The sequence below is a fragment of the Rhinolophus hipposideros genome, assembly GCF_964194185.1.
Source record: "Rhinolophus hipposideros genome assembly, chromosome: 5".
Classification (NCBI taxonomy): Eukaryota; Metazoa; Chordata; class Mammalia; order Chiroptera; family Rhinolophidae; genus Rhinolophus; species Rhinolophus hipposideros.
In genome coordinates, this window is record NC_138051.1 from 77,142,813 (window position 1) to 77,157,718 (window position 14,906).

The 14,906-nt window shown below is 47.8% G+C and overlaps 1 protein-coding gene across 10 annotated transcripts in view; it reads left to right on the plus strand.

Moving 5' to 3' along the window:
• RGS6 (regulator of G protein signaling 6) overlaps window positions 1–14,906 on the plus strand; it is a 464,887-nt gene that overhangs the window by 427,214 nt on the left and 22,767 nt on the right. For 4 of the 10 annotated variants that reach the window (XM_081050408.1, XM_081050404.1, XM_081050409.1 and 1 more), the window contains 2 exons: window positions 9,651–9,740; window positions 13,480–13,533. In XM_081050408.1, coding sequence (XP_080906534.1) covers window positions 9,651–9,740; window positions 13,480–13,533 — 144 coding nt within the window. Of the gene's footprint in view, window positions 1–9,650; window positions 9,741–13,479; window positions 14,743–14,906 lie in introns of those variants that run through there. The other 6 variants (XM_081050402.1, XM_081050405.1, XM_081050407.1 and 3 more) reach the window with 3 other exon arrangements.

A 14,906-nucleotide genomic window follows, 5' to 3' on the forward strand; every position in this document is an offset into this window, starting at 1 on the left:
GTGATGCAAACGTTTCCATGTAAGGAAAGGAGGTTAAAATTCTTAGCAGCCCCTGGCCAGGCAGGACTTGCCCTCAGATCTCCCAACTTGCTGGCCAAGACTCTGCTGCCCAGATCACACTGCCCCTGGATGGCTAGGGCTAGGGCTTGGTTAGCATGCTGAGAGCTGGAGAAACTGTTCCCTAGAGAAGGGCCCAGACCTGGGGAGTAGGCTCTGATCCTGTTTCTGCCATATGCTTTGTCTAGAATTATACATTTAAGTCCTTTCAGCTTGCTCTCCTCAGTTTACCCGTCTGCAAAGTGCGAATCGTAACACCTAAGCCCCTGCTCTAGCTGGGATCAGGAGTTCTGTGTGTCTTCCTGAGCTGGTCACAGTGGTTCTCAGAAGGCCCCCTGCAGTGGTCAGAATGCCGCCGGAAGTGAGTGTGTGTGTGCTCTTGATTAGAGGTCAGTAGCCAGATTTATGGATTCATTTGAAATAGGAGCTGGGGGTGGGGTGCAGGTTCTTTCTGAGGATTTTGTTTTTTATTTGACCACATGCATTGTTATGGCAAAGTTAATTGCCTGTGTTTGCTTCCTGTGGAAATATTTCACAAGATACCCTGTCAGCATGGACCCAGCATTTGCATTTGTGTTTTGCTGATCCATTTGGCTCTTTTGAAAATTTGGGCCAAGACCAAATCTTCCATAAAGGTCTGTGGACTGTGACCATAGCCCTCAGTTGTTTGCTGTGTTGTTCCAATTTCACAGATTAAGCCTGTGAGGGGAGAAAAAAAGAAAAATGGGCCATGATTTTTTTTAAAGGACTCAGTTCCTTACGCTAGGGATTGAAATCTCTATTCTCAATCGTGGGGTGTCAGAGGACCTGCATTACCACTCACTTGCTGTGTGGTCTCAGGCAAGGATCTTGACCTTTGTGCCTTAGTTTTCTTGCCTATAAAATGGGAATGATGTCTTCTCTACAGACCCCTTAGGATTTTTGAGAAATCAGATGAGCTAATAGCCCTAAAAATTCTTTTAGTAAGTAAAAAGTGCTATGTATTTGTACATGTGCACTCACAAAACTTAATGGTTCCAGTATTCCCTAAAGTCTCATAATCCCAAGCTAGATTTAAAAAAATAAATAATTCTCCCAGGAAGATATCTGTTCTTGGAGGGAGTTGTTGGAGGGGAAATTTAGAAAAAGTATGTAGGAGCCAAATGTGGGGGGCCTTGAGTGTCATCCTAAGGAATTTGAACTTTTTCACCCTGGAGACAGTAGGAAAGCATTGAAGGCTTTGAGCTAGAAGAGGGTGAATCAGATGGTAGTGGACAGAGTGAGCCAGGGCCAAGAGCGATCTGAATCTCAGGGCATGTAATCTAAAGCTTTGCTGGCAGTTTTTAGAGGAGAGACTGAAACCACAGGAAGCACTGAGAACCCCAGGCTTCCTCTTAGGGCATTCACCTCTTTCCAGAGCCTCCACAGGCTGCAGGAGGAAGATAGGAGTCGGCTGGCTGGTGCAGTGTCTGCCTGGCTTCAATTTTTAAAGTCTCAGAGTATCCAAGGATGTTCCAAAGACTATGTCACTGGATCCATTCAATTTATCTATCTCCCCATCCATCCATTTCATGAACATCCATTCTCCCATTCAGGACTTTGACCTGAAGGTTATGAAGTTCTATACTGAGGGAAATTGCAAAGGAAATAGGGAACCCAGAAGGCTTTTTGCCATTATGCAGAGCTTGTCTAAGAGCACATTATTCTTTGCAAACAAAATAAAACAGGCCTAAGAAACACTTCATTGAAATTGGATTGGATTGGAAATCTGTCCATCAAATGGATTGACAGTTGAATCAGGTGGGCAAACCCAACCCATTGGCTTTGATCCCTTCAGGTTCCCATGTAGGCTTCCTAGCTGTTCAAGTCCCACTGCTTCCCTGACCTGCAGTAGCTGCTGAGACGGCCCACCCTGCCCTGTACCTGCGGTGTCTAAGCCTTCCAGCACCTCTGCATATAAAAGTTTTTTGATGGGAGTAGGCATTTGGTCTTTTCCTTTCATAAATCCCTATGGCACTAAACTAATGCTCTGCACATGACTGAGGTTTAAAAAAAATTTCCTTGACAACTCAGTCCAGAATTATAACACTCTCAGCTAGACCTATCATTTAAAACAAGGGGGCAGTTTGTTCCTTGGCTTTCTACTTTGAAAAATCTTGCCAAACAACCTTGGGGAGCACATACAGTAGGTGATCGATAGATAAATACTGATTCAATTAAATTTCTATAAGATGCCAATTCAGCAAAATTTGGAATACACATAAGGGCCAGATGTTCTAGGTTCTGGGAATATACAGATACATGGGAGGGTCGCTTACCTTAGGCAGACCTCAGTCTAAGTTACCGAAACTCTACTTGGCCATCATCCAGGCGTGGAATGATCAAAGAGCAATCTCAAGGCCAAAATGAGGTCAGGGTGATGCAAGAGATGCAAAATACACCCTCGAGTCTACACCCACCGTGAGCAGACAAGAAGACTCTAGTCAAAAGTTTCTATTATTACCTAAACTTAGATATTTCAAAGCCATTTGATTAAGGAATGCAAGGCTTCTAACATTTGCTTTGTTTAAACACCAGAACCCAAAGGAGCACATGTTTATGTTCACCCCCGATTACTCAATAGTCTTCTAGCCTGGTGAAGGCTGTTCATCCTTGCCCCAGTGGGGGAGGTGGTGGCATTGCATGCCATTATCACAAGACTGGACCAAGTTTCCTGATATTAATCCTCAATTGGAGGGCATTTCCTGGTAGACTTCCCATGCCAGACATATTTTCAAAAAGAATGCCATGCCACTGCTTCCTCCAGGAGTTACTCATTTCATCCTGTGGGTGGTTTTATTTTAGGGAGATGAACAGCAGAGGGAGGGATGCCTCTTCAAAAGAACAAATCAGTTGTTTGTGATCGCGTTCTGTTTATTACCACACAGACTAGTAGCTCCTGGAGAGAAGGCGTCAGAGAACTAAATTCCAAAATGTCTTTGTTGCGGCTTCAGAGCATAGATTTCTTGCACCAAGCTTCATGACCTTGAAAGAGACAAGGAAAACACCTAAGTTAATACACCTGGTATTTGGGTAGGTAAAAGGCAATATGCAAAGCTGTCTTTGAAGCTACTCTTATCTAAGGATAGGGACTGAACAGCATCAAAATACTGTGCCCTTTGGCCACTTCCATTGAACATGTTAATCCAGATGCGTTGCAGGGTAGAGGCAAATGATAATTTACTTACACGCTCTTATAACTAGAATGCTGCATTACGTGGAAACAGGCTCCCATGTCCTGCTTAGAAGGACAACAAAAAAAAAAATGCAAGTTAGGGCTTCTCTTTTAAGAGCCACATGAACCCAGGATGGTGATGCAAAGCTGCATCCATGAGGACAACAAGCTACTATCTTTGACTCTAGTGGATGTCCATATTGCCATGGTGTCTTTTCTATTATCTCTTCTGAGTGTATTAAGCAGACACTGACTTAGGATCCACATCAAGTCTTTACCACTGTGCAGTCCCACCCTCTGTCCTGCAGGACCCATGTTGGAAGAAAGACCTTAGCTAACCATGCCTGAGGTCTAAAGACCTTTGGTTTAAGATATTGGAAGGTGAAAAAAAAAAAAAAAAAGATATTGGAAGGTGAGACTCAGGGATCTTCTGGGTGACTGTCTTTCATATAGACTTGCTATATTTGACATGGGCCCCAGTCAGCCCTCAGTGCTTTGCCAGGTTGGGACCTTCCTTCTGGTACGGAAGACAAGTTATGCAAGGCCTGCAAAGTGAGAAACCAGAGCCTGTGTCACCCTGGGTGACCTGGCCATCATCTGTTGGTAATGAATGGTTCCCAAAAGAGAATAGTGAATAGTTGCTACATCTACTATAGAATGAGTCGGATTAGGACTTGAGAGAAGGCCCCGAACATTTCTGCCGACCACACGTTGAGGACTTCGTTTGTCTCAGCATTCAACACTAACTCTCTTTAAAACCCCAACTCAAGGACCATGAAAAGCAACATGTTGCAAGAGAAGAGTGTGAGCTTTGGGGTCACACAGTTCTCGGTTCAAATTCTATCTCTGTACTTGAGCAAGTCACTTAACTTTTCAGTTTCAGTATCCTCATCTGTAAAATGGGGTTGTTTAAACCTAAGTACCAAAATTCAGAGCAAACAACAACTGTAACTAAATAATATATCTGGACTCTGCTCCCGAAGCCACTGCTTCACCTTTCCTCTTCCCCCAGGGACCCTCTGGTCTGTAGTCTCATCCCATGTCACCCCTGGCAAGGACAGTCACACCATGAAGGCCAGTGATTACTGTTACTTTGCATGTATGTAGTCTTCCTAGTACTTTCACGTACATGTCCTCCTTTAATTGTGTGATAGACGGGGCTGGAAAAGGGCAGAATCAGGACCTGAATCCAGGCCTGGGGCTGCCAGCCCAGGGCCCCTGCCACCACTCCCCACAGGGCCATCACATTTTGCCCCACAATCGCATCTTCCTCCAAGGGACTACAAGGTACCCAATAGTTCCCAAAGTCTAGATGTTGTTCCAGGAAGCTTGGGCATGGAGGGCAGAGACGAGGCAAATACATCTGCAAAAAGAAAAATAGGACACTTGAAAATCACAAGAAGGGCTCTTGGCAGCTGTGCAATCCTTCAGCTGAGTGGTTTCCCACTCCTGGAGGACGTCCTAAAGCTGGGAAATGAGATCTTAGCTGTTTTAGGAACCCACAGCAAAGAGGAGACATAAGGGTGTTATTAAGCAGTTCAGCTGCTCCAGCATGCTTAGGGCCCAAGGCCTCAGGTATTTGTCTTACTACTTTTCCAACGCTTGCAAGCGTCACTGTTTTGTCTAAAAATAAAGGAGATTTCCAAATGAGAACTATCCCTGCAAAACATTAATTTGTAGCAGGTGTGGGTTGAGACAGCTTCCACTGCTCACTCCCTCTAGCTCCCACCCTTGTCATGGACCCTACTGATGCCAGTTGTTTTTGCTTCTACCTTAGCCTCTTGGGCAAGCAGAGCTCCCTGTCCCAGAGCCAGGCCCAAGGAGGGAAATGAGAGTGGAGAAGAGATCTCCCTCTGAGAATTGTGGCTAAGATGGTCAATATGAGTTAGAGCCCTAGAACACCAGTTTCTCAACCTATGGAGAACCATACTCACTGTCTCTGGCGTAGGTGCCCTCCCCTGTGTCAGGAAGGCAGATGTGGACCCTGCTAGTTGTGCTTATTCATAGTGAACTCAGTCATTCCTTTTTTAGGAACACAGAGAAAGAAGGAGTGAAGGAGGGAGGGAGGAAAGACGGAAGGGAAAGAGGGAGGGAGGGAGGGAGGGAGGGAGGGAGGGAAGAGGGGAGGGAGGGAGGGAGGGAGGGAGGGAGGGAGGGAGGGAGGGAGGGAAGGAAGAAAAAAGGACAGACAAGAAGCGAAGGAGGGAGGGAGGAAGATAAGGCAAGAAAAAACAAGACAAGAAAAAGCAAAGAAGAAAAGAGCAGACTTCTTTTTCTCTAGCCCCTAGGAATTCTCTTGGAGGGAGTGGCTAGTTTTGCCAGTGGCTCTCTTGCTCTTTGCAGATTCTGGATATACATTTATTTCCCTTAAGACTGGTTGTCTGCAGAGCAGGGGAAATAAACCAGAACCCCCACCCCCACCCCAATAAATCAATAGAGGTCACTGCCAAGAGCTTTGTACACTTGCTGTCCCTGGCAGTGATAAACTCATTGCATTTGGGAACTGGCCAAAGACCCTAAGTCCTATCTTAATTCTCATTCCCAGAAAAACCTCAGCGCTCCAATCACCCACCCCATTTACTGTCTTTGTGTTTCCAAGACAAAGCTGGCGAGGAGGAAGGAACAGAGTTCTATAACTGGGTACATCAAAGGCTCCATTTCTTTGCTTGGGGAAGGAGGGGAGGGTAAAGAAGTCATGGATCTGTAGACTGTGGGAAAGGAAGGCCCAGACCACAGGGGCCTGAAGTCACAGGCCCTGCAGGGAGCACAGAGGCCCTGCAGACATTCTTGCATTCTGTTTTTCTCAGCCCATGCTTTGCATGTCCCCTCATGGGGTCATTTGAGACTGTCCTAAGGATGGCACAGGCATTGGGTTGGCAGAGTAAGATCACTGCATGTGACACAACTCCAACAGGTTATGTTCTCACTCCCTACTCTCTCCCCACGCCACCCCCACCTTGGTTCTGGCTTTGGAGTCAGCCATATGGCACGGGGAGGGTGACATTGGTGCCAAAACTGCTCCTCTGACCCATATCGACCTCCCCTGGAAAGTAGACCACCACTGTGTGCCACTCCTTCCTCCTTGGCCCTGGATTGTCCTTTTTTGTGCTGGTTGATCAAATTATACAGCAGCAAGACCACTCTTCCACCCTCAATTCCCATTGTTCTCTGCTCAGATCATCCTACCTTGATGAGGACCGTTCTGTTTGATAGACAGCCATTCCCCACCTCTGGCAGACTAGGTCTTCCCATTTACACCCACTCATAGCACTCTCTACTTCTTTGTAGTCCTTAGTTCAAATTGCCCCCTCCACCCATATTTACAAAAGCAGAGCAAAACCCTACTAATGGGAATAGGCCCAATGCAAGGAGCAAAATGAAATGAAATAGTGGCTTTGGTGTGAGAAGGCTTTGATAGTGGTAGTCTAAGACCTTTGAGCATCCATCTTGCCTAATAGAATCTAAACTTCATGACAGCAGGACTTACCTGTCTGTTCAGGCTGTAATCTCAGTGCCTGGCACCGGGCCTGGCAACTACTAGATGCCCAATGAATAACTGCTGAATATTTTTGTGATTAAATGTTTAGGCATCTGCTTGATTCTGCTCTTTTTTAGTTGATAAATTCTTTCTTTTAATGAACTGGGCTTTTCCTGCCCATGATGATGCTGGAGAAATTCGCTGGATCTGGGGTGAAGTTTGTTGCCAAGGCCAGAAGGGCTGGGCTAGAAGAGACTTCTTTATTCCTTTCAGAGCAACAGAGGGTATTTTGTGAGACATACCTAAGGAGTTCGATTTCTCTGAGTAGTCAGAACAAGAAGCAGGGACTGCTTGCCTCAGACAGGGGTGTTGAGAGGGTTCGGGCATGAGTGACAGCCCTCTTCAGAGGACTCAGGAGCCACCTGGCTCTATCGGCCAGACAGAAGTGTTGCCTGAGATAAGAAGACCGTCGCTTTTATTCTCGGTTAACATTTGTACCTCAAACTTACATGTTAGAACAATTTAAAGAGACAACAAATGCAAAGGAAGACCACGATGTCCTTCAGTGTGGGCTCTGAGGCCGTTAGGAATGAGTCGAGATGCTCACCTGTGGACTTCCTCAGAGTTCAGCGTGATCCCCACTCTCCTCCCATACAGAGAGCAGGAAGGGATCCCATCATAAACCGAAAACAGGTATCCTGCCTGCAAACTTGCTCAACGTTAAATTCAGACAAGCATTTCAGTGAACTAAAAACCAATGGCAATCCCACTAACATTTGACCTTGCTAGATGCTATGCATACATAAGAGATGAGAACATATTGTTTCCTCAAGGAATTTAAAGGAACTGAAGCTAGAGTGGGCTGGATTTTTGTCTGAAATTTGCACAGAAACACTCAGTGAGGCATGTTCTCGCTAAATGTATTAAATCAGAAGACATCTGGGCTATCAAAGTAGGCTCAGATCCAAGCCACTGATTTCACTTGGTTCCTTGCAGTGGGCCCACTGCACCCTACTTTTGTAAATATGGGGCCATCTGAGGAAGAAGGAAGCTGATGCCCAAACAGGTCCAACTGTGGTCCAACTGAAGTTGTGGAGAGGGATCCCATGTGGCCAAGGTGCTTCTTGCTTTCTGCTTCCACTTTCTTTTTCTCTCTTTTTTTTTTAATTGGGGAATACTGGGGAACTGTGTGCTTCTCCAGAGCCCGTCAGCTCCAAGTTGTTGTCCTTCAATCTAGCTGTGGAGGGCACAGCTCAGCTCCAAGTCCAGTCGCCATTTTCAATCACCATTTTCAATCTTTAGTTGCAGGAGTCACAGCCCACCATCCTATGTGGGAATTGAACCGGCAACCTTGTTGTTAAAAGCTTGTGCTCTAACCAACTGAGCCATCCGGCTGCCCCTGTTTTCACTTTCTTTTGTGCTGGGTAAAGAGAGGGTCTTAGCAAGTCTTTGCCATTGTTCCAGCTTCCTCTGGGATGTACCAGCAGTCTGGTCAGGTATCTCTAAAATGTGGCTCCCCTTGACTCCCCTGGGAAGAGTACCTGAGGAAGAGGTCCTTAATGACCAGTCCAGCCTCTCAGCTGAGCACCGTCTCCTCACTGACCAGCTCTCCATTCCCACAGTCCCTGGGGCTCTTGTCCAACTTCATGGTTTGAACAATGAGTGTACATCAGGGAAGAAGCTTCCTTACCAGGCCAGCCTCTGCCTAACAATCCCACCCTCCCTCCTCACGAGTCCTCTCTTGGGATAGTCAGGCTTTCCTGTGCAGCTGAGCTACATTCCATTTCAACTGATAATTAACCCTTTTTCAATCGACAAGCTCCCTCTCTTAATGAACCATGCTTTCCCCGCCCTTAGTGAGGATGGATCTGTGAGGAAGGGACCAGCAGGCTCTAGGAATTAGCTGGAAGTCAAGGGTGAAATTGGTTGCCAAGGCCAGAATGTAAATGCTCTAGGAGCCCAGGAGAAGAGAGGGCACCATGTCACAGCATCTGCCCTCCCAGGTGTAAGCCTCAGGCCTGGCATATTTGCCCACATACCCCATGATCTGGTTCCAAGGACACCCCCCCAGGATGAGATGATGGCCCCGACATGTACAACTGACCCAGCTGTTTTGTTGCCTGTGGAGTTTTTTTAATTAAACTTTTTTGTTTTGAGCTACTTCTAGATTCACGTGCAGTTGTAAGAAATAATACAGAGAGATGTCATTTATGCAGTTTCCCCTAACGGGAACATCTGCAAAACTACATAGTACAACTTCATAGCTGAGGTATTGCCATTGCTGCATCCACTGAGTGTATCACATGTCCCACTTGTACTTGTATGTATGTGTGTGTGTTTAGTTCCACACAACTGTATCACGTGTGTATGATGTGTCACGATACAGAGCTATTCCATTACCACAACAATCCTTCCCGTTGTCTTTTTAACCACACCTTCCTCCCCTCCCCTCTCTTATCCCTAACCTCTGGCGACCACTGATCTGTTGTCTATTTCTATAATTTGTCACTTCAAGAATGTTGTATCGATGGACTCATACAGTACGTCACCTTCTGGGGCTTCTTCACTCATCTAATTCCCTTGAGATTCATCCCAGTGGTTGGGCGCATCAGTAGTTTGTCCCTTCTTATTGCTTTGCCTGTGGTTTTAATTATTAAGCAACACTGCTTCCTAGCATGGCATCAAGGTCTGATGGGACACGATCCTCAAAGATCTTTTATTCTAAGAGAGAAAATAAGTACTTCTGAGTGGGGGTGGGGGATAAAGAAAAACCTGTTGCACGTTTTTCTAGGTACACACACGCATACCTGAGTTCGTTTGTTTCTTCCCTAAAATGGTGGCTGGTCCAGTGGTGATTCCCACCCTAACTGTAGCATTGGCTGACAGTTCTTTTCTATGTCTTCTGCCTTCTTCCTTCCCCAGGAGCACATCTACAAGTTGATGAAGAGTGACAGCTATGCCCGCTTCCTCCGGTCAAATGCTTACCAGGACTTGCTGCTGGCCAAGAAGAAGGTACCTTTGGGAAGGGCAGGCATGCCTCTTAGCACTGTTGACCCTTGCCTGCTGCTTGCTGCTGGTGTGAAATGAGAATATCATCCCTTGGGTTTTATTTGCTTTCTATTCTTTCCCTTCTCTATCTGCTCCCACTCCAATTGAAGACAATTAGGATTGTCACCCCAGTCTGCTCCCAAGGTCAAGGGTGTAGCAGCCTCTCTCCATGTGTGCATTATCTCCATCTGTGTGTGCTGCCCACAATGGGGAGTGTGACCAAATACTAAGGCCACAGTGGCTCAGCCCAGAAGTACAGGGCTGGTGGAGACACCACTGAATTCCTCAGGAAACCAGAGAGAGCCCCTCATTGCCAAGTCCAGGCCCCTTCCCACAGAATGTCTCTCCCTGTCCAGCCCAGAGATGAGTATGAGGCAAACATTGGGGTGGCCCTCTCAAGGAGGCGATCTGGCACCTGAAGTCATTCCTGGGGTTGTTCCCTCCTGACATCCCCATCTCTCTCCAACCCGCCCCATGGTGTTTGTGTTTCCGTTTAACCAAGAAGTGACTGCATCCTACCTAGCTCCTTCTTCTTCCTCCACTTGGAATTAAGTCATGGTTCCCTGCAGCCCTTGGTGTCTGGATTTTGGGGCCCACAGACCCTCAACATGCAGATGGTAAGGGGTGACGGGAGCAGGGATAAACTCAGCTGGGTTTCTGGGAGGAGGGAAGGAAGAGCTGGGCAGGGTCTGGGGTCTGGGAAAGGGGAGGCAGGAGAGATGGCTCACAATTCCAGGATGCCTGCAAACCCTGTGCACTTTTCAGCTCTGATCTGAGGCCCCTGTGTGGTTAAGTGTGTCTCTCCTTGCACCCAGTTCCATGACTTCCGTGCCATGCCACTTAGAAACATGTACGTCTGCCTCCTTTCTCCTTCCCTCAGCCTCCCACCCCGGCCCTCATCCTGTGGTTACCCATCCAGCAGCTCTCCGTCAGGCTGCCTCTCTCAATCACACAGTCCTTCTTTCTGGCTGTACTGTCCGCCTCATGTGCAGGTCTGCGTATCTGGTTGGTACCATATAAGTGCAGGGTCTAGAAGAGCATTTATATCCTGCCCTCCTGCCCTTACGTAGCCCTGAGGACATCCCTCACAGTCTGAGAAAGAGTAAAGGACTTGTGGAATGCCCAGATTGTCAGAAACCCAGCTTTCTTGGGTGCCTGCACCCCTTCCATCAGGTGGCACTACTGTGATGGAAAATGTGAAGCCTCTTGCCAGCTTCCTTGCAGGAGGATGTAGGTGGAGGGGTTCTGAGTGGGGGGGGGGGCCTGATACCCCCACAAAGGTCTCTGCTGCCCATTTTTTTAAAGAAAGTTTACCGAGACTTATGGTATCTCCAGTCCAAAGCTTGGGAAAAGAGCAAAGTAAGTGTTTCTTATTTCTTGTGGCTCAAGACCCTGAACTGGTTACAGTTTGGGGAAATTCTTAGGCTCTAGCAGCCTAAACAATCTGAACCTGTCTATACACCCAGAAGAAGCCCGAGGCTGTTCAGTCTCCTTGTGGGTTTGAGCACAAAGGGAAAACGCAGCCCAGCTCAGGAGCAGGGCTGACGTTCCTGTGCCTGCAGATCTTCCCATAAGAGGACACCTTCTCAAAGGAGGTCATTTGAGTGAGGAGGAGATGCTCGGCCTTCCTGTGAAATGCTGCAAATGAAATTCATTGCAATTATCCTCCTAGCCCTCAAATTAAGGGACATCCTTAAGGCAGAAAGCTCTTGCAAATGCCAACACCCTTTCAATATCCAGGGGTTAATTGTTTCCATAAACAGTGATACAACCTACTTTTTCTTCCATTTCTCCCTGAGAGTCTCCAGATGTGGACTGGATTTGTAACTCGGCACTTTCAGGTAGTCCTAGAGTATCTTCTGATTTCAAGGATGGGTTTAGAATGTAATAGAAATGGCCAGGCCATAAAAGGTATGTGAGAGTCACACCGTCCTGCTAAGAAAGGGAATATGAGTCGGCCTTCCTTTTCTGCTGAGAAAGGCCCCCGATGTGTCTGGAGACACAACCTTCTGATCCTTCATCCCTGATTCACCTTCTACACTAATATTCCCAAAGATAAGGTTTAGTCACTTCAATGTACCAAGTTCTCAAGGGACAAGTGAGCTGGGTTTTGGTGACTCCCCCAAGACAATTAAGTACCAGTGATAGTGATTTTCCAGGGCAGCTCAGAGAACCTGTGCAAGGCAGAGGAACCCAAATGAGTCAGACCAATGGCTACCTTCTTTGAGCATCAACTCAGTAGCCAGAGCACAGGAATGATAGGCACAGAATGCTAGCTGCAGGGCCTGGGACCAGCCTGCTTTGAGCCAAATGTATGCCAGCTGGCTACCCATTGTGTTGAGGCTGAGTTCTGCTGCCCCCAGAGTGGGGACTCGGTATGGTACCCAGGGCCAAATGTGGATCCTTGTGCAAGGAGAACGACCAGCCTGGCTCTGCAGTGCTTTGTGGTTTATGTTGTGCTTTCTTTCTGCAGTGTCCTAGCTGTCTTTGGGCAGCTAGCTGAGGGAAAGGGGGCATGACTGCCAAGGGAGTCCTTTGTGACCTGTCCACACGGACAGATGGCCGCCTTTTGCCTGCCCCCTCTGCTTCTAGCACATCCTGCAGACCCACGGAAACCTGGCTGCTTCTTCAGCTTCCTAATTTCCTTTTTGTGTGTGTGTGTGTGCGTGTGTGTGTGTCTACACGAATGTGTGTTCTCTCCAAATTTCCCAGTCTTGGGCTCCTGGCCCTGGAACAGGGCTCTAGGATAAACTAGCAGGTATTTGGAGTGTCATTCTCTTCCCAAGCCCCTCAAACAAGCAGGAAGCTTGAGGAGAGTGTCAGGTGCACACCACACTCTCTCTTCCTCTGGTAGTAGGGAGAGAGGGGTCCTGGGTAGAGTTCGAGGGCTTTGCCTCCTATTGTCCATGGGGATTGGGGTGTAGGCCCTCAGCAAACAGTTCTCCAGAAAGGTTCCTGAGCCTCCTGCAGACTGCCGTGAGTAAACCTTGGAAAGGGTCACCTGCCTGTGTACTGAGAGAACATTTTCTTTCCAGAACACTCCTTCTGAAGCCTAAGACCCTTTGCAAAGGACATGGGTAGACTCTCCTTACTCTAAGGACACAGAATGAGAGCCATTTTTGGGGCCATGAGGGAGTCGCTGAAGTGAGCAAACTTTCTAGATGCTTCTGCGGAGGAAAATCTCGAGAAAGTCCTAACCCAGACCCCCAGCCACTTTCTGACGTCTCATCAGCATCCCACACACACCCTGTGGGCCCTCAGAGCTAGTCTGTTCTGTGCCGGCCCTTGGGACTCCCAGATGGCTGCCTGTGGCCGCAGGGACACAATCACCAGGGACTCCTGCACAAAGCGGGCCCGTCTGTGCAGTGAGCAGGCAGCTCCCACTGCTGAGCGTGGGCCACACAGACTGCAGCGGCTCCTACTCTGAGCCCTAAAGTTCAATTACCATCCCCTGGAGAAACACACACCCTTCTCTGCTCACTGCTCCAAGGAGGCCACACCATTTCCTGTGGGCTTCTGTTTTCTGTCTCTCCCACTGGCTCTCGCATACAGCGCTGGCTGCTTCTCTTTTCCCGTTTTTTCGCCCTGTTTTGCTTTTGTTTTTGTTTATACGCTGCCGCTGTGCTGTTTGGAAACCACGTATAAGCTGAAGATTTTTTTTCTTTCTGTATTTTATTCCCTACCTTTTTTTCCCCCCCTAAAGCCAGAAAGTGAGCAAGGTCGTAGAACTTCCTTAGAAAAGTTCACTCGCAGTGTGGTAAGTTCAGCTGGTTTTCTTCCCTCACGTTTCTTTTGTTTTTCTTTTCTCAGTTCTTTTTTGGTTGTCATTTCCTCTGGGGTGGGAGGGAGTCCAGTGCTTTCCCTCTCGACACACCCATTTTCTTTTGCAAGTGTCTGCAGCTTCACTTATAGGGATGGATTTGCAAAAGACCAAGCAGCTCCCTCTGCAGAAGGTGCACACACGACTGCCCAGCCTCAGGGCCTCGCATTTGACCTTCTGTTCAGGGCTCTGAGGAAGAAGGACCCCGCCCCCCTCCGGGCTGCACGGTTTGTGCATCTTCTGCAGCAGCCCAGGGAGAAGGCCATCCATCGAACTGTACTATGAAATAAATTGGCTCAGAACCGTAGCTCATCTAAAAAAAAAAAAAAAATCCAAATTTCCTTCTGTGAACTCGGGCAGCCATGCGGGAGCGGGTCGTGAGCTAATGCTGCGATGTAGGCGGCTTTTGTGTGTGCAAGAGGTGGCCGTGCTGCATGGGTCCTGGCGACGTGGTCCAGCTGGTGTGTGTTAGTGGCCTCTGCATGAGTTCATCCTTTACTGCCCCTCATCAGCCTCATTTACGTAGTGTGACGGGGACAAGCGGGCAGTAGCCATGCGGCAGGGGGAGAAGCAAGGCCCTGCACTGTCTCTGTGTACACAGGGGCAGGGCCTTGACAAGCTGCCCAGGCTTTCCTTCTGACAGAGGGAGTAAAGATGGGCTAGAGGTTCACTGTCCTTGTAGGAAGTGGCCTTACCCCCTGCACAGCCAGCTTAGATGGGGAAGAGCCCAGCACAGAGGCACACAGGAGACCCCGTGGTAACAGGTGAGGGTACTACAGAAGTAGGTCTTCCCCATGGTGCACGGAGGAGGTTCTGTACTGTGGTCGATAGAACAGCACAGACCCTCTGAAAGATGTGAACAACAAGTAATCCCACTCATTCACTTACTGTCAAAAACAAGCTGATGAGTTCACGGGACCCAGCCAGCACTGTGAACATCAAACCACAGGGAACCAACATGGCAGAGTAGGGCATCCCACAAATGGAACTGGCCACACTTCTCTTCCAAAACGCTGGAAACCCACTGATGTTGACTTGCCTTATTCCCCTCTCTGTTGAGGAGGGAAATCCTTGTAAAACTTTACTACTGTGTGATTAGTGTCTTTATTTCATCCTTTGAACATAAAAATCTACCAATTCTGGGTTGAAAGCAACTCAATTATTTACCTGTCGTAGCTAGATGCATTTTAATTGAATTTAAACATTATTTTGAATTTGCTAGATGTAAACATCACAGTAGCCCTAGTAGGTGGCAATTAAAATATGGGTGCTCATCCCTTCTCTTCTCTGGTTTTCCCTCTTCTGGTTTT